Raw genomic sequence first — 23,871 nt, 5'->3', positions numbered from 1 at the left:
TCTGCCCCAAAACTTATTAGTTAAAATGAATTCTGCATTTATTATTTACAATCATGTATATTTGAAGTGTTTAGGAAATCTATACGTAGTTGTTTGATATCTTTGTATCATATTATCTTAATGTATGGTTAAGAAGTTAAAAAAACTTAAAAAAACTTAACAAGTTTTCCCATGTGCATATCAAAACTATACTTTAAGCAACATTTCTATGTATTGCCATAAAGTGCTGAAGTTTGTTTCCCACTGTGTTCAGAGAAACATTTTAGCTTCAGTCTAATCTATATTAGAGTTTCCATTTCCTCACATTCCCACTCTACCTACCTACACCCATCTAATCCTCATTTATTGCTCCTTCAGTCTCAGCACATGCCTTCATTCATAGCACTCCCTTATGCTTTGAAACATTTTCAATTTTTTGCCCACTAATTGTCCTCTCTCTCCTCTGAACTCACTTCTTCCAGAAGCGCTACCTCCCTCGTTCTCATCTCATCTCCAACCTGACTCACTGTCCCATGTCTTGTCTAAATAGCATCATGGTGATTTGTTAAGTCTAACATGTTCAGCATTAGGTGCACACATTTACATTATTTTTAGTATATTATTTCATGGAGACTAATTAGGAGTGTTCTGATATTTTCAATGTACACTTTTTTTTTTTAAGAACAGTGCAAGTAACAAAAGCACATTACCTAGTGTAATAGTCTACAAAAGGAAAAGGTAAGGTTATGAAAGATCCAATAAATTTGGAAAGCAGAACACTAAATCTTTATTCTTTTGTGGACATTACATAAAGCTGGATAAATTCAGAATGATGTTTTGCAGTCAACTCTACGGACATAAATTTTTAAAGATTTCAGTTTAAATAACTGAAAAGTAACTTTTTGAATAGTTTAAGACGTTGGACATGCAGGTCACTGGAAATTTAGAAATGACGAAGACCTAATTTGCAAAAGCAGCTGCCCATGCAAAATGGGCAATTGTAAACACAAGTATCTATTTGCAGAGACACCAATTTCACAAACACAACTGGGTTTTTTTCCCCATTATTCTGATGCTGAATTCAGTTGTCTCATTTCTAAGTGACTCACTGAGGAGACAGATCTCTAAACTTTTTGATTCAACAGGGAACAGTTGTCTGAGAAATTTTTTTTGTGCAGGCTTAACAGTGGACACATGACTTTGGTGCTCATTGCCAGGTATTCTCTGCTGGCTGAATGTGAAACAGCATTAACATCAGCCTTAGAAGGTAAACACATTACATATTTTGGGCTGGAGAGCAGAAGTCATGATAGCAGCAGCCATGCGTTCAGTTGGAGGTGGGTAGGAGATTGGAAAGGAACAGGAGAACAGGCATCTTTAATGGGAAGTTAACTTGTCAACGACAGAATTAAAAAGCTTTTCGTAGCATATTCAACACCCCCTCATTTCTTGGAAATTTGGTTTCCTTGACTTACAAATAAAGACATTTTAAAAATGGCTAAGTTCTTAATTCTATACTGGTCTTATTTCCTGATATATTATTGTCGCTTTCTGACAACACACATTACAAATACAATGCAAATTCAAAAATTGCTTGCACATGAAATAAAACACTGTGGTTTATAACTGTCTGCAGTCAGTTACTGATATGTTCAATTCATTTAACAAGTTATGGCACCAAACGCATCACTAAAATCTGCTAAATATTAAATGCCATTCTTACCTTTCGAGCAAAATCTCCTTTTCCTTTGCTGTAAGCTTTATTCTCCAAAAAGTCATACACACAATGGGCTAAAGCTGGGGAAGCTTTAATCATTTCAGGATTTAACAACAACTAAGAAAGAAAAGATTAATTGTAAACTTTCAGCTTTTTCCAAAATACAATACCATATTTAGAAAAAAGTCATCATTTCATTTCATATGATAAAGGTTTTCAATACTGTATGCAGCGACCAAATTTACGTATTTGTACAAAGACGTGTCAGTTTTGAATGTATTTTCTTCATTCTCTCTCCAAACATTACTTCAAGATGAGAATTGTTACAGAGAGGGAAATAAGCACTTCATAATTAATTTTTTTTTAAGAAGGATCTATCAGTTCCACACTATTTGTAAAAGGCATCTTTTTTTGGCTATCTTGAAACTAGAGTCTAGAATCAGTAGTTACACTGTAATCAATACTTGGGAAAAATATTGAAATAAAATAAGGTACCATATATATTACAAATGCAGGTTGTTAGACAATCTAAACAGCTGTTAGATTTCATAGCATTTTGTTTACTCACTCCCTCTTAGAATTTTACTTAGGCCTGGTCTACATTAACACTGTAAGTTGATCCAAGGCACACTAGTTAAGTTACGCAACTAATGTAACTTAAGTCGACGTACCTTAGGTCAGCTTACAGCCGTGTCCACACTACACTATGTCGATGGGAGATGCTCTCCTGATGACAAAGCTTCCACCTCTCATTGAGGTGGATTATAGACATTGACGGGAGAGAGCTCTCCCATCGACTTAGCGTATTCACCAGATCCGCTAAATCGACTTTGCTGCTTCAATAGCAGCAGCACCGATTTATCATGCCAGTAAAAACGTGCCTGCTGAAACAAAAAAATTTCTCAGACAACCGTTCCCTGTTGAGTCAAAAAGTTTAGAGACCAGTCTTCTCAGTGAGTCACTTAGAAATGAGACAACTGAATTCAGCATCAGAATAATGGAAGAAAAGAGTGGTTAAACACTTTTTTTAAAAAAATGACCAAAAGACAGGAATATTGTTTCAGTCAAGTGAGCACAATTACCAGAACTATATCTTTGCTGCAGCTGGAAGTATGATTTGCAGCCCTATGTAGACATACCTATGCTATATTAAAGCTAGCTAGCTCACTAAAAATAGCAGCGAGGATAGAGTGTCATGGACTTCCGTGCAGGCAGCATAAGCAAGTATATACCCAGGGGAGTCGGGCAGGCTTGTGCAGCTTGCTTTATCATGTCCTCACTGCTATTTTTAGCAAGATAGCTAAAATAAAGGTAGCATGGGTACATCTACACAAGCTACAAATCACACCCCCAACTGCAATGTAGATGTAGACTAAGTTTGAAAGTTGAGCTGGGAGTGGGGAAAATGAAGAAGATGCTAACAGGAGGGGGAACTTTAACAGCTAGAATAAAGTTTTACTGTTCTATTTATGGTATAAGAGGAGGGATACTCTTCCTTAAGCAGTAAACCACTTTCAGTCATTAGGATAAACTACTTCAGTTAATCCAACTCGAAACTGGGTTATTAAAACCTTATAATACTGAGCATCTGCATCCCCCACTTATACTTCAATTATTTAAGTTCTGGTCACTGAAACACAGATGATCAGAGATAAATTTAGCATTGACCTTCAGCTGTGACATTTACAACATACTTGTGCTGTTCCAAATCAGAGAATTTTATTAAGACAATCTCATGGTGTCTGAATTAACATTTAGTGGAATTTACTGAATACCTGATGGAGAACTATTAGTTCAGGCAGACAGCCACAACTATGAAGGAAAATTTGAAACAAGACTAGTCAAGAACTTACCTGCAAATATGCATTTAAATCTTTTTTCCTCTTCTCTAAAAATTCTCTGTCCATGTTGTTAAATGTCTTTTTACCAGGAAGCTTCAACAGACTTGCTAGGTTTTCAAACTAAGAAAAACAAACAAAAAAAGAAGGTTAGAAATTTTTTTTATTGTGATTTTTTTTAAATAGATTGGAAGGCCAGAAGGACCCATTATATCATCTATTCTGAACTCCTGTATACTGTGTCAACTTGATTCACCCACTTATTTTTAAATTAGAACTGTACAAAATATTCACATAGAATATTGCACATTGGGAACATCTGCACACCCCTTCAAAATGTCCTCCTGCCTCCTCTCCAAGTCAGCCAGCTTGCTGTCATTCTCCACAAGTCCTCAGAGGCCTTGCTTACCACTGTAGTCTTCTGAGGAAATGGCCTCCTTCCTGCTACTGCTGCTTCCATTCTTTAACTGTCTGGGCCTATGCCAAGATCTTTTGGGATGTCACATGGCTGACTGCATACTGTATCTTTGGGGGAGCAACACCAGTTAGAAAAGTGAAACACCCCCCAGACCTGAAAGTGACCACTGTCACATTAAACGCAGAGCAAGATAGGCACATCACAACACACAGAACACTTGCAAAGGAATCCACAGTTTCTCTAGCATTCATATGCTAGGCAATCAAGTCTCAAATTCTTGGCATATGGATTCCGGGAATCAGAGTTACCTTTAGTTATCGCACTAAACCTCAGAGGCCATTATCTGCCCTTGGGCTTAGGGTAGCAGCACATATTGGTGAGGCTAAGTGCTTTTCTGTCCCACTGCTTTATATGGAGGAGGGGTTTTTTAGACCCTCCAGAGAGACCTTGTATTTTAGGGAGATAGTATCTTCCCATAGCAATACCCTAGAATATTTAAGGTTGTAAAAATAGAACCTGAAGACTCAGACAGTGATTTTCATGCTCAGCAAGCCCAGATTTTCTACTAGAAACATCTAAGAGACTGGTAGGAATCTGTGTCTTCTGAAGGGATAAGTGGGATTTAGTTAAGAACCACCAGTGGGAGTGAGGGAACGACTGGTCTCAGGATGTGTGAAGTCCAATCAAATGGGAGGGTTGGTTCATTTCCAGTTCCTGCAATGTGAACTCCTGGATTGAGTCTGTGAAGACCACCAAACCCTGCAAGGTTCCCACAGCTCTAAATTAATTACAACGTATATGAAGAGCTGTGTAGAACCATTTTCCCTTTTGGCTTTAAGTCTAGTTCACTCTAAAAATGTGTGTCACATAGGAAGACTACTAGAGAGACAGACTCAAAATATCCTGTTAAAACTAGACTAAACAGAAGCCCTGGAAGTGGAAGATAGGCTATCAAGCATGGTTAGTTGGTTTCAATGGCACGTCTCAGAATTTATTAAAATACTAACTTCTAGAAACTGGAAGCAACCCTATAGTATTTTCAAGATGCAACACCAAGATCAGAAAACAAAAAAATGCTAACAGAAACTCAACCTAAAAAAAAAGCACTAAAAAGTAAATATACTATCTTATAGTCTGACAAACTGTTTTAAATTAATATCAGAACTTTCAGCACTTTTTTATAACAAAGACATCTTTATGAATTTGTATCTCATGTACAGCAACTTTCCGATTCACCATTTCTTTACATTTCTTCACCATTTTCTTTACATTTCAAAACAGACACCTAAACTATCATCACAAAAAAAGTCAATTACACAGCTAAAGCGAAGTTCAAGTGCTGAGTTTCTGCAATCCTACAAAAGTTAGTGATAATCCTTAGTTTCTACATCCCTGTTGGTCGAAGATGATGTTCTTATTAATGCACCCAGAGAAGCTGGTTTCAGTAGCAGAAAAATTTTGAGCTCCTTCTTCCTGTCTTACACAGCCACCAACTACAAATCTTCTACCCCCTGCTTCTAGGGTGGGTTGCTCAATCTGAAACCAATGCCAAAAGCCAGCTTTGTGAAATTTGAAGAAAAATGAGAGTTACCAAACATCCCAACCCTCCTTTATGAAGGCTCAAATACTTATTATAAATAAGAGCCCAGAAACGAGTCAAAGTATTGAGCCTACTTCAAAGCTACCACAGGGAAGTGTAAAGTACCCCTCCCTGAATCAGCTAAAACCATTGCACTACAGAGAAGATTAACTGTCTCAGGATAATTAAACCTTTACTTCTTCCTCACTATTCAACCCCAGCTCTGGATGTTACTTGTTTTTAGAGAGTCTCTATTAATAACGTTATGGTTCTTGCTAGCTAAAAATTAAATATAAAACCACAGGACTAGGTTTCCTGAGTGTACAAGCTGTGCTTGTGAATCAGGGTGCAGGTGGGCTGCAAGTCACTAGCTATGGATCCTTGATCTAGCATTGGCAGCCCCTACACAAGTGAACATCTGAGGGGCTGCTTTAACTTATGCCACTGTTGCAAAGTCCTTTAAGAACCTTACACTAGTGTAAGAGGATAGATGTAATAGAACTCTTGTTCAAACACCACTGTCGCATACTCCCATATTGAAGAGCACAGGAGATACATCAACATCATAGGTACTAACAAGTTACTTACCACACAACAGCATCTAAAATATCTCATTTTTTCCAAATAGAATAGCTAGAATAGGCTAGAATAGCAAATCTCACTGTGTGGTAATACATGGTAGTGTTGCTTTTTAAATCTGTAGATTCAAGATTTTAGATCTTGCAAACACCAACAGATAATGCATTATTTATAAAAGGTTAAAAAGTAGATTCAAAAGAAAGGCCACAATATTCAAAAATATTTATAGTTTACACAATTGGAAGATATGCAGGTTAATGAAATACTCTGTGAAAGAGCAAGATTTGTTAGCTAACTTTAATACACAATAGCGTTGAACTGAGGTTTACAGCCTGTTCTGTACACACTTCCATAATTACATTTTATGGGTATTTATCTGCAGCTTCAAGAAACTCAATAAAAATAAATAAATAATTTGTAAGTGTCAATATTGTTGCTTTAAACTGTAGCCCAAACTATGGTGATCTAGAACCTAAGGCAAAACCCACTGAAGTGAATGGAAAGGCTACCACTGACTTCACAGGGTTTTTAATCTGTGTGTCTATATGTACAAACTACACTTTTCTAGAATACATTTTATCAGCATGAAGCTAACAACTACACATCTTTACCCACTGATGTAAGAGACTTAACACAGCTGTTTCAGCTTCATGGATTTCAGGGTGTGATATGTCTTTTTTTTTAAATAGATATTAATCCTGCAGAGAGGAAGGAGTGCAGAATTGATATACTGAAATATATTATTCTATATCCCCTGCTAGTCAGAGTTGTCCAACTCTGATAGTTTTTATAATCTAAAAAATATTTAATCTATGTGCATATACAAATTATTAAATATAAATGGTATGTGTACAGTATATGTATGCGTATATTAGGTGTATATGTATGTGTATATTATATATGTAAATAGCATGTAAAAAAAGTAACTGTGTAACCTATTAAAATTCTATCGGTTAAACATTTAACCAGGGAACTAGAGGTGCGGGGGGCAGCTGCAGCACCCCCATGTTTTACGCAGGGTCCCAACAGCTGGGACCCCAAGCATGCGGGGCCGGCAGCTCAGTTTAATCATTAACTGAAACCGATAAGCATCAAGCTTATCGGTTGATGTATGCTTACTTTTCAAGAAGTTGGCCATTTCCATGTAAAAATGTTATTTTGACCCTATAAGAACATGGTCACAGATAACTCTGAGTATTCAAACCTATTACACTTCTGTTTCCAAAAAATAGAGTAAACATATGTTACAGAGCAACAATTTAGAGTAGTTAAAGGATTTATATAGTCAATAATCTCAACCGCTACTAAGATGTGGTTCAAAAGCATTTGACTCCTTTAAAAGCATTGTGTTGTTAACACTTATTCATGTGAACAGGTTCTACTTTGTACCAGCTGGTGAATTACAAGTCTTTTCATTTTTTTCTTTTATTTTATGGGGGTTAAGAGTATGAGAATACAGGCAAAGCAATAAAAAGGCAGATTGTCTAATAGCATATAGAACTGCCAACAGCTGTCCCCTTCCTAGACCTCACAGATCCTTAGCATTTCACTTAAAAACCTAAATGGCCCATTTCCCAAGCTCAGTTTTTATTTCTTAAGCTCTGTGACAAATACAACAAATGAACTAAAGAATTGTTCCACACCGACTACGCTTCCACTGTGAACATTACTTAACTTTCCATAGAAAAATTAAAACAGGTCAACCAAATCTTTCTGAAGATAAATGTTTTTCATTATTCTTTTGGTGGTTAATTTTAAACACACCTATAAAAAGCATCTCTTTACTTGACCAAATACAAAGACTTCAATCACTAATACATAAAAACTTATTTTATTTTTAAAAATGTGCAAGTATAAGGCTCAGTGCAAATCTTTCTTCACATTAATCATGAGAAAATGCAGTTATATATTACACAAGAGCACATCAATTCAAATAATTGAAATTCATTATCTAATATAATTTTCAACAGTTTTCAATAGTCCTACTTGATGAACACTTGTTTTGCCTGACAAGCTAGGGAAATGGTGTTCATGCTATAGAATAAGTTTTGCAATATGCTACCAACATATTGGGTGGGCATGGATCAACGTTCATGTTGCGCTCCCCATCAGTACCCAGCCCAGGCCGGGAAAGCTAATGATCTAACCAGTGGACCAAATTCGGTGATAAATCTTGGTCACGTACATTAAAAAGGAGAACAGCATATATTGAGGACTGTGATCAATTGCTTTCCATGTCTACTGAAAGTAGGACAAGAATTAATGGAATTAATCTGCAGCAAGAGAGATTTTGGTTATATATTAGGAAAATCTTTCTAATGATAAGGGTAGTTAAGCTCTGGAAGAGGCTTCCAAGGGAGGCTGTGGAATCCCCATGACTGGAAGTTTTAAGAACAGGTTGGGCAGACACCACCTATCAGAGACAGTATAGGTTTCTTGGTCCTGTCTTAGCTTAGGGGGCTAGACTAGGGGACTGCTTGAGGTCCTTTCCAGCCCTAAAATTCTACGATTTTATAATATGGTAAGAAGAGGGTTGAAAGCAAGCTGGACTGTGGATTTAATATGCAAAAATAAAATCCTTCATTTGTGTTCTTTGTTTGTACAGCATCTGGTACATTGGGTCCTGGTCTATGACTAGGGCTCCTAGGCCCTACAGTCCAAATAATAAAATAATCCTAAACTGACCTAACTGTGTAAATCCTAACGCAGCATATACACTTTACCAAAACCAAAGCAAATATCTCTGTCCATACTAGACTGATTTTACCCCCCCAGGTATAAACAATATTGTTTTAGACCACTCATGGTGATACACTTGATATTACTTATTCTAATGATCTTTAAAGCACTATCATGACAAGCATAAAAGGGGGAAATTTTCAATCATATAAGTTCAGTTGGGTTAATGTAATATTATTGAAAAGTTTCATTAAGATGCAGGCTAGCCACATTAGCTGGCTGTGTTTTAGTCTACTGGGAGACTACAGGATAGAATTAAGGCTGCCTGATTTGTAATTCCCACACCGTAGCATGTATGAATCTCTTAAATGAAACATTAATTCTGAATTTCCTGGGTTTGCAACACTTGGGTTTCAGTTAAATACAGCAACCCTGTAATGTTTTTTTGCCCTTAAGTGACTAATACTCTTAACTTTAACTCCATTTTAATAATAGTTTTTTGTCTTGATATTTCCTTTTTAAAAATTATTGCAAGTTTCATACATGAACATTAAACAAAGAAACAGAACGCTACTCATTAATATTTCTAATGATTTGAACATAACTACTAACAATCTTAATTTTTTTATTTTATTTTAACTTATGGACAGATTACTCTCTTCTGGTGCACAGGTCAAACAGCCAAAGTGCACTTGTGAATCTTGCCCTTAATGTGCAACTAATTGGTTTATAGAGCTGTTAGTGAAACTGGTGCTATGTGAAAGAATGGCTGGGGGAACCCAGTCACTGAATCATAATAGCTATGCACCTTTCTGTATTCACCCCATGTTTTTTGTCTGAATTCCCCCAACAGTGATGCTCCTATACACAAAGGGGTTTGGGGCTTGCCCCACTCCAGCTGGGGAGCAGGGTCAGGGGCTGCTCCATGTGGCTCCCAGAAGCAGTGGCATAACCCCGTCTCAGCTCCTAAGTGTAGGGGCAGTCAGGGGGCTCCGCTCTGCACACTGCTCCCACCCCAAGAGCCACCCCTGCAGCTCCCATTGGCCAGGAACTGCAGCCAATGGGAGCTGCAGGGGTGGCGCCTGTGGATGGGGCAGAGGGGGAACATGGCCGCTGCTTCCAGAGCCTCTTGAGATAAGCGCTGTCCGGAGCCTGCACCCCTGAGCCCCTCCCAGACCCCAACCCTCAGCCCCTTCCTGCCCTCCAAACCCCTCAATCCCAGCCCGGAGCACCCTCCTGAACCCCAAACCTCTCATCCCCAGCCCCACCCCAGAGCTCGCACCCCCAGCTGAACCCTCACACACACACCCCCTGCCCACACTCTGAACTCCTCATTTCTGGCCCCACCCTGGAGCCTGCAGCCCCAACCAGAGTCCTCCCCCACTTCCGCACCCCAACCTCAATTTTATGGGCATTCATGGCCTGTCATACAATTTCTATTCCCAGATGTATCCTTTGGGCCAAAATGTTTGGCCACCCCGAATTAAGGCCACACAAGTGACAAAGTTATATTAATATCAGCTTTTAGTAGCCAATTCTAAACAATGCGATAGCTGCTAAGACACAACCATGCCTTTCAAAGATATACTCATAAGATTAAGCAGTCTCTATAGGATCCATTACCTGTTCAGTTATCCTCATGTGGAAATCATGGAAGTCACTGTAGCGACGATACGTTTTCCATATCTCTTCACTAGTTGGATTTCTCCGATGTACAGTGATCGCATACAGTGCATATGTCTTGCCATGGTCGTTGCATACTCCTGCCACAGCATATGGGTTATAGTCAGCATAGACTAGTAATTTAAAACAAAAATGAAGAGGGAACACCAACAAGGAGGAAGACGAAAGGACAAGAGACGTGAAATGGAAACATCTGAAATGACAGAGCTGGAGACAAAAATGGATGCAAGCAGAAGAATAAACCCTCTCTGTAGGTGGCATCCTCCAGAGACTCCCATATTGTATAAGCATGATTCTTTAGCTTAGAAGAAAATTATACAAGTTTCACTGATGTATGAAATAAAAAATATATACGCCTCAAGGAGTATATAAGGTGGTCAAGATCTTTAAATGCTGAATACCTTTTTGATTGACAAATATCATTTTAGCCTAGCGGATCCCAGGGAATGGGTGAAGGACTCTACTGTAAATCTAGAAAGAGTACTACTCAGCACTCATGTTCAGATAGTTTCTTCTCTCTAAACATGCCGTAAGTTTTTCTTCTGCCTCTGCAGATTTCTTCTTTTGGGGGACACACAGAGCTAAAATACTACCAAGCAAAACATTTTAAAACTTTTAATAATATTTAATAGTATAATTATTTCATTATTCTTCTTTTATTACAGATTATTATAATTGTTTACACCGAGGATACAGATACCAATATATTTTTGAAGTGTAGGTTCTCTCAGGGTGGTTATAATTCCAATAATCTATTTTGTACCTTTCCTTCCCCCTTTTCCCTTTCTACCCATAGATTTATAGTGTCTAACACCAGACGGAAACATTAGATCATCTAGTTTGACCTCCTGTATATCACAGGCCATTAAATTTCATCCTGTTACCCCTATATTGAGTCCAATAATTTTGAGCCCACCGTGAGAGCCCAAAATGCCAGAGATACAGTTATAGAATTTCCAAGTAAAAAGATTAACATGGATTTAAAGTGTAAAGACTTATCAATCAGTGGTAAAATCCACAATGTTAAGAAAACCTAGAAACAATGCCAAGTTTATACTTAAACATACAATAGAAAGAATGTCATGTTAGGAGACCAACAGAACTTTGCGTTCCACATATTATCTCCCTAGAAAACATCAAAAACCTTGGCACATTCATCCTACAAAACTCACAGCTTCATTTAATAAATGACTCAAAAAATTGAGAACACATCTTAACTGACAACTTTACTCAGTTGTGCACTTAAAAATACTTTATCATACCAAATGATACGTCTTTTCATCACACTAGTCCTGCTTATTTCCAATTATATACAACCCACAGAAAAAACATATGCTTGCAAGGTTTTTAGTTAAAGAGACTATGCTGGCGATAATTGTCCAAGAAACATTGAAACATGCATTTTTCAGTAGGTAATAAGGCTGGGAACCCCACTTCCAATTTGGAAAAATAGATAACTTTACATAGGTCAAGAAACTTGGGCTCTGAAGACTCCTGGGGAGAGTGAATGTGTTAAGCAAGGAAGTTCCAGATTTAAAGATCTTTAACTGAGAACATCCTGCCTCTGTGCCTCAGAATAATAACTAGGAACTATGAGTTTGTGTCCCCAGCAGATTTCAACCACTAGGTTAAAACACAGAGAAAGAAGCAGTCTTAAAATTAAATGTCACAACCAATGACTTTCTAGAAGGCAGTGTAAAAGGTTTTAAGTCATAGTAGTTTTCAAAGCATTTTGAAATGAAAATATTGTATTGTAACTTATTGCCATCAGAATTGAAAGCTGCCATATCTTGAGCTAATAGGAGTCAAGTAGCTCAAGATGAAACGCAATTATAGGCAGGGTGCAGATAGTGATGCCTATAGATAAAGATGTTTGACACTTTCCATTATAAGACCCTGTTTTCAGTCACTTATAACTTTCCCAAACTTAGATCATCTGGCTTGGAACTTTTTTTTAAGTTTCAGCTAAAACAGCTCAGCTGCGTCCGAGAACAAAGTTAGTGAAAAAATATTTTGACCATGTTAAAAAAATATCTTACAACCATTCATCAAGAAGACCTAGCATTGCCATGCCATGGAACAGGGACCTTAAATTTGGCCGGTGGTTAGCATTCATCAGGGAAGCAGTTTTTGTTATCCTCAAAAAGATTCACCCAAATCTGGCTATGTCACAAGCCTTTTGAAAAAAATTACGATTTATACATGATCAATAGAAACGTGTTAGAGCTTGGAAGCTAAATTATATGATTTCATGTGCTCCATCTCCTCATAGCCCCGACAGGCCTCGCGGACTGCACATGTATAATTCCCACAGAATACGTGAGTATGCCCCATCCAGGGATCATAGGGGCTATGCAGGACTTATCCTGCAATTGCTCCTCCCAGCTGCCAGGTGCCATTGTGGCACTGGGCACAGGAACTAAGAGAAAGGAGATTGTCTTTCCTGTTCTCTCAGTGAAGGGCGGGGAAGAAGGGATGAGGGGTAGGAGGTGGCCAGAGACAGGACAGGAACTGCCCTGGGGACAGGGGCAAAAGGAGAGAGGGAGAAGCTGGGAGAAGAGGGGACAGAGAAAGGAACAAAAGATCTACCACTAGAGTACACTCCCCTGCAGAATCTGGACTTGAACGTACTATTCCTGAGTCTCAACTTTTTTTGCTATCTAGAAAACAGCTGTGAAACCCACTGGAAAATCGTACATCTCCAGCCCACTTTAGTAACAGGTGCACACATAAAACAGCATTTTACTGCTACAAGTTATTCCATTACCCCAGTGTTAGAGAACAATGTGGTGGATCTAAAGATTCCAACATTGCTGAAGGCCCATATGAGGGACAATATGTTTCCACATGATGACTTTTTTTTTAAATCTTTTTTACAATTTTAGAATTAGGAAATTAGATAAAAAAAACCATGTAAAACGTTCAGTTTGCAAAAAGTCAAGCACTCAAAAGCAACAAAATATCAGAATTAAGGTTACCTCTGCAACTTTAATTTTGCCTCCTTATGTATATGTATTATGAAATAGTCTAATTATATGATCACATACTATTTATTTCACAGGACTGCTGCCTCATTCAACTAACAGAAAGGACTTACTTACTGAATGGGAAACTATTCAATATTTTCTTTTATCCTCATCACTCAATGTATAACATTATTTATTGCATGCTATCCAAACTCCTCTCTGAATACAGAAATATTAATTTCTTCATGGGAAATTCTTTCATCAGAATGTCTTAATAAATGTGAATTTATTTTCACTACAACCCTGTGGAATAAGGCGGTATTATTCCCATTTTATACACAGGGAACTGAGGCACTGACATTAAAGCCAGTATTGTCAGAAGTATCAACTAATTTTGGGTAACCTATTTGAGAAACTTTATTTAATATTTTATAGAAATTCATATGTTCAGGACAGAGCTTCTATTAACTCAGTTGCAGTTATGAGTACTTGGGCTTCAGAAGGTTGAGTTTTGCTGAATGTTCTGAAAGAGCACAACCTATCACCCAGCAACCTTAACTCTGTGTTAACGATGTTTTCTGCCATTAAATTTACTAGCTTTTTAAACAGAAAGAGAAATGTTTGTTGGTAGGAGTCAGTGGTCATTTAAGTAGTTGTAGCTCTCACTTAGTTTGCAGCAGATTTGCTACTGGGGAGAGATAATAATTAAAAAGTCTTAGCTTTATCACTACTCCAGAGGGAATTCTGTGCCAAAAAAATAAAAATTGGGCACACAATATTTTAAAGTTCTGCAAAATTCTACAAATTTTATTTGTGAATAAATAAATGTGGAGGCTCCAGAATGGCAGTGGGGAGCACAGGCCACTAACTGCACCGAGATGGGAGATCACTATGCAAACCGGCTGCCCCTCCCCCGCCAGGACATGGACTTGGCAGTGAGGCTGCACCTGACCCTGACAGCGTTGGACCAGGACGGCCCCAGAAACATCCCAGGGCCCTGTCCCTCCATGCCAAGCACACTAATGAGGCAGGCTCAGCCTAGCAGGATCTAAGTGTGAAGGGGCTTAGTGTGGGGAGATCCAGGTGTGGCGTGAGAGAGTTCTGTGCAGGGTTATCTGGGTGCAGCTTGGTGGAGAGTCCAGCAGGGATCTGGATGAACCTCGTTAGGGGGTAGATTCTGAGTGCAGAGGCAAAGGGACTCTAAAGGGGATCCAGGGGAAGGTGGTTGGGTCTCAGTAGGGGTAATCTGGGTTTGGAGGGCTCAGTGGGGGGTGGGAGAGTGTTCAGGTGCTGGCACGGTGGGGCTCAGTGGGGTGGGGTGGGGGGTCAAGTCAGGGTGATCCAGGTGCAGGTGGGTTTTGTTGGGGGGGAATTCGAGTGCAGGGGGGCAGTTTCTGGGTGCAGGGGGTGCAGATTGGCAAGATGATCTGGGTATGAGGTAGGTCCACATGCATGGGGGTTGGGTGGATAGGGGAGCAGCTCTGTCCAGTGACCACACCCTCCTACGGCTGAGGAGTGATGGGGACCGGAAGTGGCGGTGGAGGGGGGGGTACAGAGCTTCCTGCAGCTGGAGAGGTTTCGGGGGGGGAGGGCGGGGGGGGTCTGACTCAGCCCTGGCCACTCTTTGCAGGAGAAGAGGAAGTCCCATCGTCCCCAGCCCAGCTGGGACTAGCACCTGAGCCTAGGGCATAGGGCAAGACGCACTGATCGGGGCGCCCCATCCCATCCCATCCCCTCCCCCCAGTGATTTACTTCTTCTCTGGCTGCTCTGGAAACCCAAAACCACACCCCTGCACTGTTGGGAAGTGGTACATGACTGCTTTTGCGGCTTCCTTTGCTTCCCCATCAGAAAATCATTTTTCTGCGAGGAAGCAAAAAAATCGGCAGAGGACATGAATTCTGCGCATTTGCAATGACACAGAATTCCCTCAGGAGTAATTTAATATAGTGATTTTCATGAGTATGTCACAAAGAATTTTACATCATTATCCCCATTTTACAGATGGGAAACAAAGGCACAGAGAGGTGAAATGGCTTGTCCTAGGTCATCCAGCAGGCCAGTGACAAAGCTAGTAATAGTCCCAGTCCACACTGTTGCTATGTGATTTCTCAATGCTCCTCCCCGATCCTGTACATTTTGTTTGAGCGAAAAAGGGATAATGGTTATGCTTTGTAATGTGTAATTGTTAACAGGAACAGTGAGAGAAAACTCATCCATAGTTCATGTCCCAAAACCTTGACAGTTTTATTACATGGCAGTTACAAAGACTTTAAGCAACTGAGAGAAGACTGATGTGTGTCTCCTTCTATATCTCCTCCTGCACCATGTACCCCATCCTCAATTCCAGTTCACCTTTCCACCTAATTAAGCCTGTAGTTGACACTCTAGAAGCTATTACCATTTAAGAAGTTTCTCCTTGCTGTCTCTTGCCCTATGCTACTGTGTACACTCATTACAGAGAGCAGTTCACTGGAGGGCCACAAACAGTTTCAGCACCTTCTGAATATTCTGCTGTACTCTGACTACATTTCCTCAAAACAAAACCTTTGATAGAATCAGATGCCTACTTTAATAATTTCAGATTTCTGCCAATGGTTGGATTTGAACTCTCAGTGTCTGGATGCTTTTCAGGTTTGATGGTTGGAATTTTCCCCTTTGAGCCATTCAGTTCCTGTAACTCAGACATTAACAAGCTAATTAGCTTCGCTCTCTCTGCATGCCCAGCATAAACTTTGTGGTGTGCCACCAAGCACTTATATAGCTGACGTCCAAGAACCAAACTCTTTGGGCAACAATGTTGCAATTTGTTTTTCCCAAAACCGCTAAGTGTGGCATGCACTATGTTAGAGCAACTCACGTGTTTGGGATGCTGGTGCTATGGAGACTTAGTTTATCTCTATCCGTGCACAAAAAATCACCACCAAAACATGACCACTTTAAGTTGTTTTTTCAGGAGGCTGTCCCTCAGGAACTCCCCATTCAAATGGCCTCCAAACTGGATCATTGACCAATCCCAGGTCTCCACATGAGGCAAACAAAATCTCAAGGCAATATGAGTTATTGTGAGAATTTTAGAGCTCTTATAGAAATCAAGATGTAAAAGAAAAAGATATTTTTCTAATTATAGTGGAGCTGGTGTTCTGGTATAATAAAAGGAGAATTTCACTAAAGTCTACATAGGCACACAGAAAAACCTCCCAACCCAATAACCCAATCTAAAGGGCATACAAAAATGCACACTTGTCATCTCTGGTTTTAAAGATATCACACTGCAATAGTTTTAATATCCATATAGTGAAATTGTCAGATGCACTGAGGGAACTGTTGTCTGAAATCATGGCCAAGAAAGAATAAAATACTAACAGTTTTCCCAATAGCACCCTGATACCAGGCCAAAAATCAAATATTAGTATTGTAATAAGATTAAATGAAGAAACAATGACAATCTTACCACTGTAGTATAACATGAACAGAAGATATGATGCATTTGACCAAATGCCAAAGAGCAATCCTATTGAACACCTAAATTTTAACTGTAACAGCAATTAAAGTTTCATTAATTTTTGAAGAACTGATATGAGAACCATTCTTAACAATTACTGCAGCATAAGATTTAGCCCCTTCTATACCTGTGAAAGTCTGGCTCACTTAATCTTTACAGCAAGGTTGCTGAAGATGTTATAGTACAGAAGAGAATACTTGAGAACAGGATTTGTTTGACTGAAAAAGAGAACTGCTAGAAGTGGATAAATTAAATTTTAAAATAAATTCAAATTGAGCATAGTAAGGTATTGTGCATTAGTCAAGTGAATTAAAATTAATGGATGGTCATCTAATTACTAATGGTAAAGAGACTTTGAAATGTATATGCTGCACAACTAAGTCGCCTATTTTAGTACATTAGGTGCACTGTCTACAATTACAAAATGAATTTGAGGCGGCTCTGGATTACAATGATTTCATCAGCAGTAAACAAAAACAAATGTTTAAGAAAGAGAAAGGAAAGAGAAAGGATTAAGATTTAAGGGGACCTATAATTAGTTCACTAACATTAGAACACTAGAATTAATTAAAATAAAAAATTTATATTAAATGGTGGAAGCTCAAAAACGGCAAGGGAAAAAAGACAAGTCAGCCATCACTACAATAAAATCACTTACCAGTATCTGAAATATATGCATGTAGTTGTGCTGACTCTTCAGAAGAGACGTTTGAAAGATCATCTAAGGACTGGAGGGGAGAAAAAGATCACAGTATAATCCCTCTAATAGGAGAGAGAGTTTTGCTTATTCACCTATTCATTTAATTTTCAATCTCTTAATTCAGAGTTTTGAATAAAACAGTTTTATAAACAAATAGAATTATAAATATTTCCAGTATCTGATAACTATAATTTCTGTTTTTATGTTGAGCCCCCATTTTAGAAGTTTCACTTCTACTAATTTCTATTAGATCTTCACTATTTAAAAAATAAATAAATAAATGAATTGATGACCGCCACCTCCACGTTCGTCACACCTTAATCTACTAGCCTTATTCCTGGCCAAAAAAAAAAAAAAAAAAAAAAAAAAAAAAAACCACCCAGATTTAGGTTTTCATCTGATTAAGGCTGCGAGCCACGGATTCCGTGACTTTTTGGGACCTCCGTAACTTCTGCAGCTTGCCAGAGCGCCTGACTCTAGGACCAGCCATACTGCTGACAGGGCTAGCTGTTCTGACCCCGCCCCAGCAGCAGCAGCAGCAGCAGAAACTCCAGAGCCATCACCCACAAACACCAGTGGGCACCCAGGAGCACCCAACTCAGCACCAGCGGGTGCCCAGAAGCCCCCAGAACATCCAAGATTTAGTCATGCATATACAGTACAAACATGGACAGGTCATGGGGCCATAAATTTTTATTTATTGCCCATGACCTGTCTGTGACTTTCACTAAAAATACCTATTAAATCTTAGCCTTATATCTGATCTATATGTACGCTCTTTTTATAGAGCATTTGAAAATGCAAAATAATATTACAGACATAATAGATATTGGTATCAAGAATTAATACATGTTATATACTGTTGCTTCACATGATTGCATTACTCTCTTTTCTATCAAAATAAGTAAAAAATATTACACAAAAATTGATGAACTGGATGAAAGAACTGCATCCTTTTAATTGAACTAAGAGTAGACAGTTTCAAAAAATTCCTCAGCAAGAGATTTTTGTCCTTATGTCATATATAGGAGTATATTGTCCTCATCTCCCAGGTCACAATCGGTGCCCCCCAAAAGTGCTCATGTGTATTGGGGTATGCACCCCACACTGGCCCAGCAAGAGCTGGGTGGGGCCAGATGGATCCAAGCTACTAATTAGGCTGCAAGCCAGGAGCTAATTGAGGAGGAATGGGCTCATCTGGGTAGGAACAGGCAGGGCCCGTAGAAAGCCAGGTAGCTAGCAAGAGAGTAGAGACTGGCAGCTAGGGAAGGGCAGTTATGCTCTGGAAAGGGGGAAGAGTGTACGAGTCTGCAGGAAAGCAGGCTGCACAGATTCTCTGAGAGGAGGGAGTGGAGAAGCTGGTGAACCCAGAGAAAGAGAGAACCAGTTAAGCAGAAAAAAGCCCAGGGAAAAGCAGCAAGGTCAAAGGCAGTTCAGGTCTAGGCTGCATCTTATCAGGTCCCTGGACTAGAACCCAATGTAGAGGTGGGCCTGGGTTTCCTTACCAGCCACTGGGTAGTGGCTCATGGCACTGGAGACACCAGTCAGACAGTTGGTCTGGGAAGACTGTGATTTCCTTAGAAGAGGAAGGAAATCGTGACCTGGCTGGAGGACCAAGCCATGGACCTGAAGCGGCAGCACCGAGCGTCAGAGAGGCCACATACAGAGAGAAGACGATGGATGAAGAGACTACTGAGGAGGGCGCAGGACAAGATGGAGCTAACTGTCAGAGCGACCAGCAGGAGGCACCATGAATGGAGAGGGAACCCCATCTCATCATGTTTTCAGGATTTTTCTTTAAGAATATATTTTACAGCTATTTGATATTAGTAATTACCCAGTTAATGTATGTTTTTGTATAGACTTCTAATGAACTAGATTTGGGGCTGCAAATTATCTGCAAGTGCAAAAAGTGTGGGGACGTTTGTGTTCACAAAAAGAGAGAATGGAGCTCTAGACATTTTAAGTTTTAATGTTACTGTATTTTTTAAAAATAGGAAAGACAGAAAGAGTACGTTAAAGGTATTTACATGTATTGGTATCCTTGCCTCCACAATCCTTGGACATTATGTTCAGATTTTCAAATCCCTAACTAATAAATGTGCACATTAGGTGTACATGTATAAGTGCGTATTATTCATCTATACAAACCAATATTCAGTTAAACTTCTGAACAGCTATACGTTTGCACAGCTATCTAGTTTATGTTCACAATTGTATATGCCTAGCTTTGAAACCTGATTCAGTTCCATTAAGCTAATATTTGTGCAATTTTTATAATAACAAAAGCATACACTTCTGGAAGAGATATGATGTGAAAAGCCACCACCACCAGTCTAAATTCTATATTATAGACCCACTTTGATAATATTTGTATAAGAACTTGAAAAATAGTTATTGTGCATGTACTGCAATGGTTCTGTACATCATCTCAAATCATTAGAATATATTTCAATATATCAGGTAAGATTCATCTACAATATAAATCAATTGCAAAAAGTTAAGATACATCAGTATAGTATTTTAAAATTATCTTAAACATAAGGTACAAAAATATACTTTGCTCTAACCATCTAGAATCTAAAACTACAGATTTACAAAAATTAGCTCTTAGGCTGAGACTGTCCTACAAATAAGTCTGAAATACATTCTTATGATCAAGTTATAAACTGCTAAAAACGTAGTTTTATAATGGAAATGGTAGCAATCACTTAACTAGATTGGCCATGCTGGGAAGTGCATTGATTAATGAAAGTAAACTGAACATATTATGGTTATTCTATGATTACTTACCACAATACTTAAGAAGGTGTGGGGGTGTTGGGTGGGATTGTTTGGATTTTTTTGTTGGAGGTATTAGGACATTTAAAATTAGAAGTAGTTTTACATAAAAAAAATTTATATAAATTACATTAGTGAAGCACAAATTAATCCAATGCAAAAAAATATTTTGTCACCAGGACAGTTAATGTATTGCCATGAGCTACAAAATATTGCAAGTCAGCGACCTTAGAAGTAACATTTTTCCTATTCATAGATTGTTCTGTTTTATGTAACTAAGTGACACAAGGGAGCTGTATTATTTGAGTAGGCATATATTCCACACATGGAGCTCAGCCAGAAAAAAAAAATCCACTAGTATTCAAACACCTGCACAAGCATTGCAAACCAGAAATAGCATTAAATGTTACAAACCCAGCAAAGTAAAAAGTTCCTCCACATATGCAGACCTTTCTTATAATAGTGTATCCCACCACTAACAAGTCCTTTACACTCTATGAGCAAATCATTTTTACAATAAGGTTATGAAATGTGGTAATCAAAGAGTAAATGATATTTTAAAAGCGTAATACCAAATGCACATATATGCAGATAATACATAACTGTGTAGCTATCAAGGTTTTATACCTGCTTTAGTTTGGGGTGGCCAATAATTATGGTTGGGGAAGCTATGATTAAGTTATGCAGGTAAGCATAAAGACTAATAAATCTATCATTCCTTACCCCTCATCAAGTATTCAGGATTTGCCAACATTAATAAAGTAATACCACCACCACCATACAGAAAAACTATTGCGGAAATGTTTGATGTATTTATTTAATTTATTTATTTTTTAAGAATCAGTATAGAAATCATAGTTGTGTGAAATTTTGTAATCTACACTGTACATGCTACAGTAAGATTACTTCAGCTGAAGTATTTTCCTCTAGTTTTTATTTTATGTATTTGATGGCACTTTATGTATAGCCCATTTCCTTTTAATAGTTGATTAGTCAGTTTCTCCTGTTTTTGTTTGTGTTATATAACAGATAAGAAGAAAAAGGAAATATGATTGTAAAACCACAAAAATTGGCATGGGAACTCCAAGATATCTGTAGAACAATAAACTACTCTCAATTCACTTTTTAAAATTGACTAGCTTTCAAGTTAATTGTGGGAACTAGTGTTTGTATCCCTCTGCCTTTAGAGCCTGGTAACTAGGTTATGATGAATCACACTGTAGAGACTCAGAGTCAAAGAATCCCCTAAAGAACTACCTAGAACATTTGTTAGGCATGAAAATGTAATGCCTTCAAATTCAGATTTCAGGCCTTTCCAGACTTGAAGTAAGGGCTGAGCCCCAGTGTACAAGGGTCCCATCTCTTTGAGATCAGAGAGATGGGCTTCAAAGTCACCACACTTACATACAGAAAGCAATCACAGGAGCGCAGCTGAATTTTGCTTGGGCCTCAGCCAGGTGTAATTTAGGGGGAACACACAGAGGAAAAGGAGGAAGCATACTTGGGCAGGCTGATTTTTTTTTTTTTTTTTTTTTTAAAGGCTGTGGATTGAAGCTGTGGAATGTGCTTAGGGATTTGGAATGTTAGAATAAGTCCTGTTGGAAAAAATTAGTGGCAAAAGGGCAGGTAAAGTGCTCAAAAGTGAATGATAAACAAGTTTATCATATGGCTATTACCGTCACATATGTGGGAACACATACAAACTTCATAGCTACAAGTATTTATTAAAAATTACAGAGGAGTCAAATAATTGAACTGGTTCTTTGGTTCTGATTAACTATTTCAAAACTTATTCTAAAAGGAATACTCAACTATTGAAATCTGCAAGATTGATATTTATATATTTTGAACAATTATTTGTATAACTCATGTAAATCAGAATTTAGAATTTCATTTACAAACTACTAAATTTGTTCAAGCCATATCGTGAAAGCTAATAATCTCTGGCAACCTAACAATTTCATAGGTGTATTATTTTTCAAAAAATTATTCCTTTTAGATTTGCATGGTTTCAAGGTACTCCATCAATTTAAGAGCTATTTCATTTTCACCTAAGCTAATACCTATTAAAGAAATCATTTAGGAATGAATGAATGTTTCTACATAAATTAACATAATTGTAGATGAATATGTCCCATTTCCATGAGACAGAGAATAATAAATTGTTCATGTTTTAAAACACAGGGAAAGAGCTGAAAAGTAAATCTGTATTCTGTGGATAAATCAAGTTTTAGGTTTGCTTAATCAGTTCAAAAGGAAGGTACGCTTATGTTTTCAGAAAAGCAACTGTAGTAAAATCAAAACCCTCATGTCTACATACTTTAAGCTATTTTATAAGGCTTCTATAACATTGGAAAAAGCCCAAGGCACTTACCAAATTTATGCTGCTTGTAGGAGACCCATTAAAAGATTCTGCAGGAAAAAAAAATCAATTTTCAATTGAGAAAATACTTTCTAAACAGTTGCTGCATCTAAGAGTCAAGCAATAGAAATAAAATCATCTCAGCTGAAACATAACAAAACATTTTAAAAAATGAATAACTTGTGGCACACACCCAATTCCAAGTGTCTAAGCTCCTAAAGGCTCCAACCACAACATCTAAATGAAAATGTATGTGTACCTGCAGCTAGAAAAGAACAGAGTATTCATACACTACAAAACAATTTGTGATTTTACAGGGTATCACTGTAAGTTGTCTAATTATGAAGGCATCATAGATGCTCAAGCGTTAAAAGTGCAGATATGAAAGTGACCTTAAGTTTGACTAAAATCCCTATATATTTTACATTAACTATTGAATTTAGTCTCCAAATATAACATACTAACTTTGCTTGGGACAACAGAGCTGTTTTTCTTTGGTCAAATGTTTAATACTTCGCATAAAAAATGTTTTTTGGTCAGTTCCAGTTGAAGAATCAGTCACCAGAATCTCCAAATATTCCATATATCTTCCTAACATACATCAAATCCAGGCCCCTTTTAAAATTTAAACACAGAAAGAATCATTCCCTTGTTTGATATAACAATCTGATTTCAAGGAAAAGCCAATATTCTGGTGGCTACTACCAGTTCTGCTCAGCAGAGATACTGAGGAGCATGAGATATGTGACGCTTTTGTGGTACCTATTGGTAGGAGGGCACAGAAGCAATGCTCACTGCTGTTGCCTCGGCTCAGAGAAGCACTAGACAAAAGCACCAGGAGTAGCTCTCTTAATACTGAAAATTTGGTGCAGAGGGAAAGAAACTGACTGACTATTTCTCTGGTGCCTCTATCTAGGTTTTCATACAATCCTTATTACTGTAGTATCAGAGCGCCTTGCCAGTATTAATGGACATTATTCTCACAACAGTATAGTGACATAAGAAGGTATTCCTCTCATTTTGCAGATGGGAAACTGAAGATCAGGGTACCACAGGGTGACAGACTAAAGGCTTGATCTCTACAAAT

The 23,871-nt window shown here is 38.2% G+C and overlaps 1 protein-coding gene across 6 annotated transcripts in view; it reads right to left on the bottom strand.

Annotated features, from left to right (window-relative positions):
• Nucleotides 1-23,871, bottom strand: part of SNX13 (sorting nexin 13) — a 169,641-nt gene that overhangs the window by 24,518 nt on the left and 121,252 nt on the right. For 5 of the 6 annotated variants that reach the window (XR_006279380.1, XM_038390132.2, XM_043509218.1 and 2 more), the window contains 5 exons: nt 22,797-22,834; nt 17,600-17,669; nt 10,413-10,552; nt 3,550-3,657; nt 1,703-1,813 (listed from right to left, as the gene is read on the bottom strand). Coding sequence is in view for 5 of the 6 variants with exons in the window: in XM_038390132.2 (XP_038246060.1) it covers nt 1,703-1,813; nt 3,550-3,657; nt 10,413-10,552; nt 17,600-17,669; nt 22,797-22,834 (467 nt within the window). In the remaining variant the exon portion in view is untranslated. The remainder of the gene's footprint in view (nt 1-1,702; nt 1,814-3,549; nt 3,658-10,412; nt 10,553-17,599; nt 17,670-22,796; nt 22,835-23,871) is intronic. The other variant, XM_043509219.1, reaches the window with a different exon arrangement.

Source organism: Dermochelys coriacea, chromosome 2, assembly GCF_009764565.3.
Source record: "Dermochelys coriacea isolate rDerCor1 chromosome 2, rDerCor1.pri.v4, whole genome shotgun sequence".
In the NCBI taxonomy this organism is placed as follows: domain Eukaryota; kingdom Metazoa; phylum Chordata; order Testudines; family Dermochelyidae; genus Dermochelys; species Dermochelys coriacea.
This window is presented reverse-complemented; position numbering and strand designations above follow the sequence as displayed.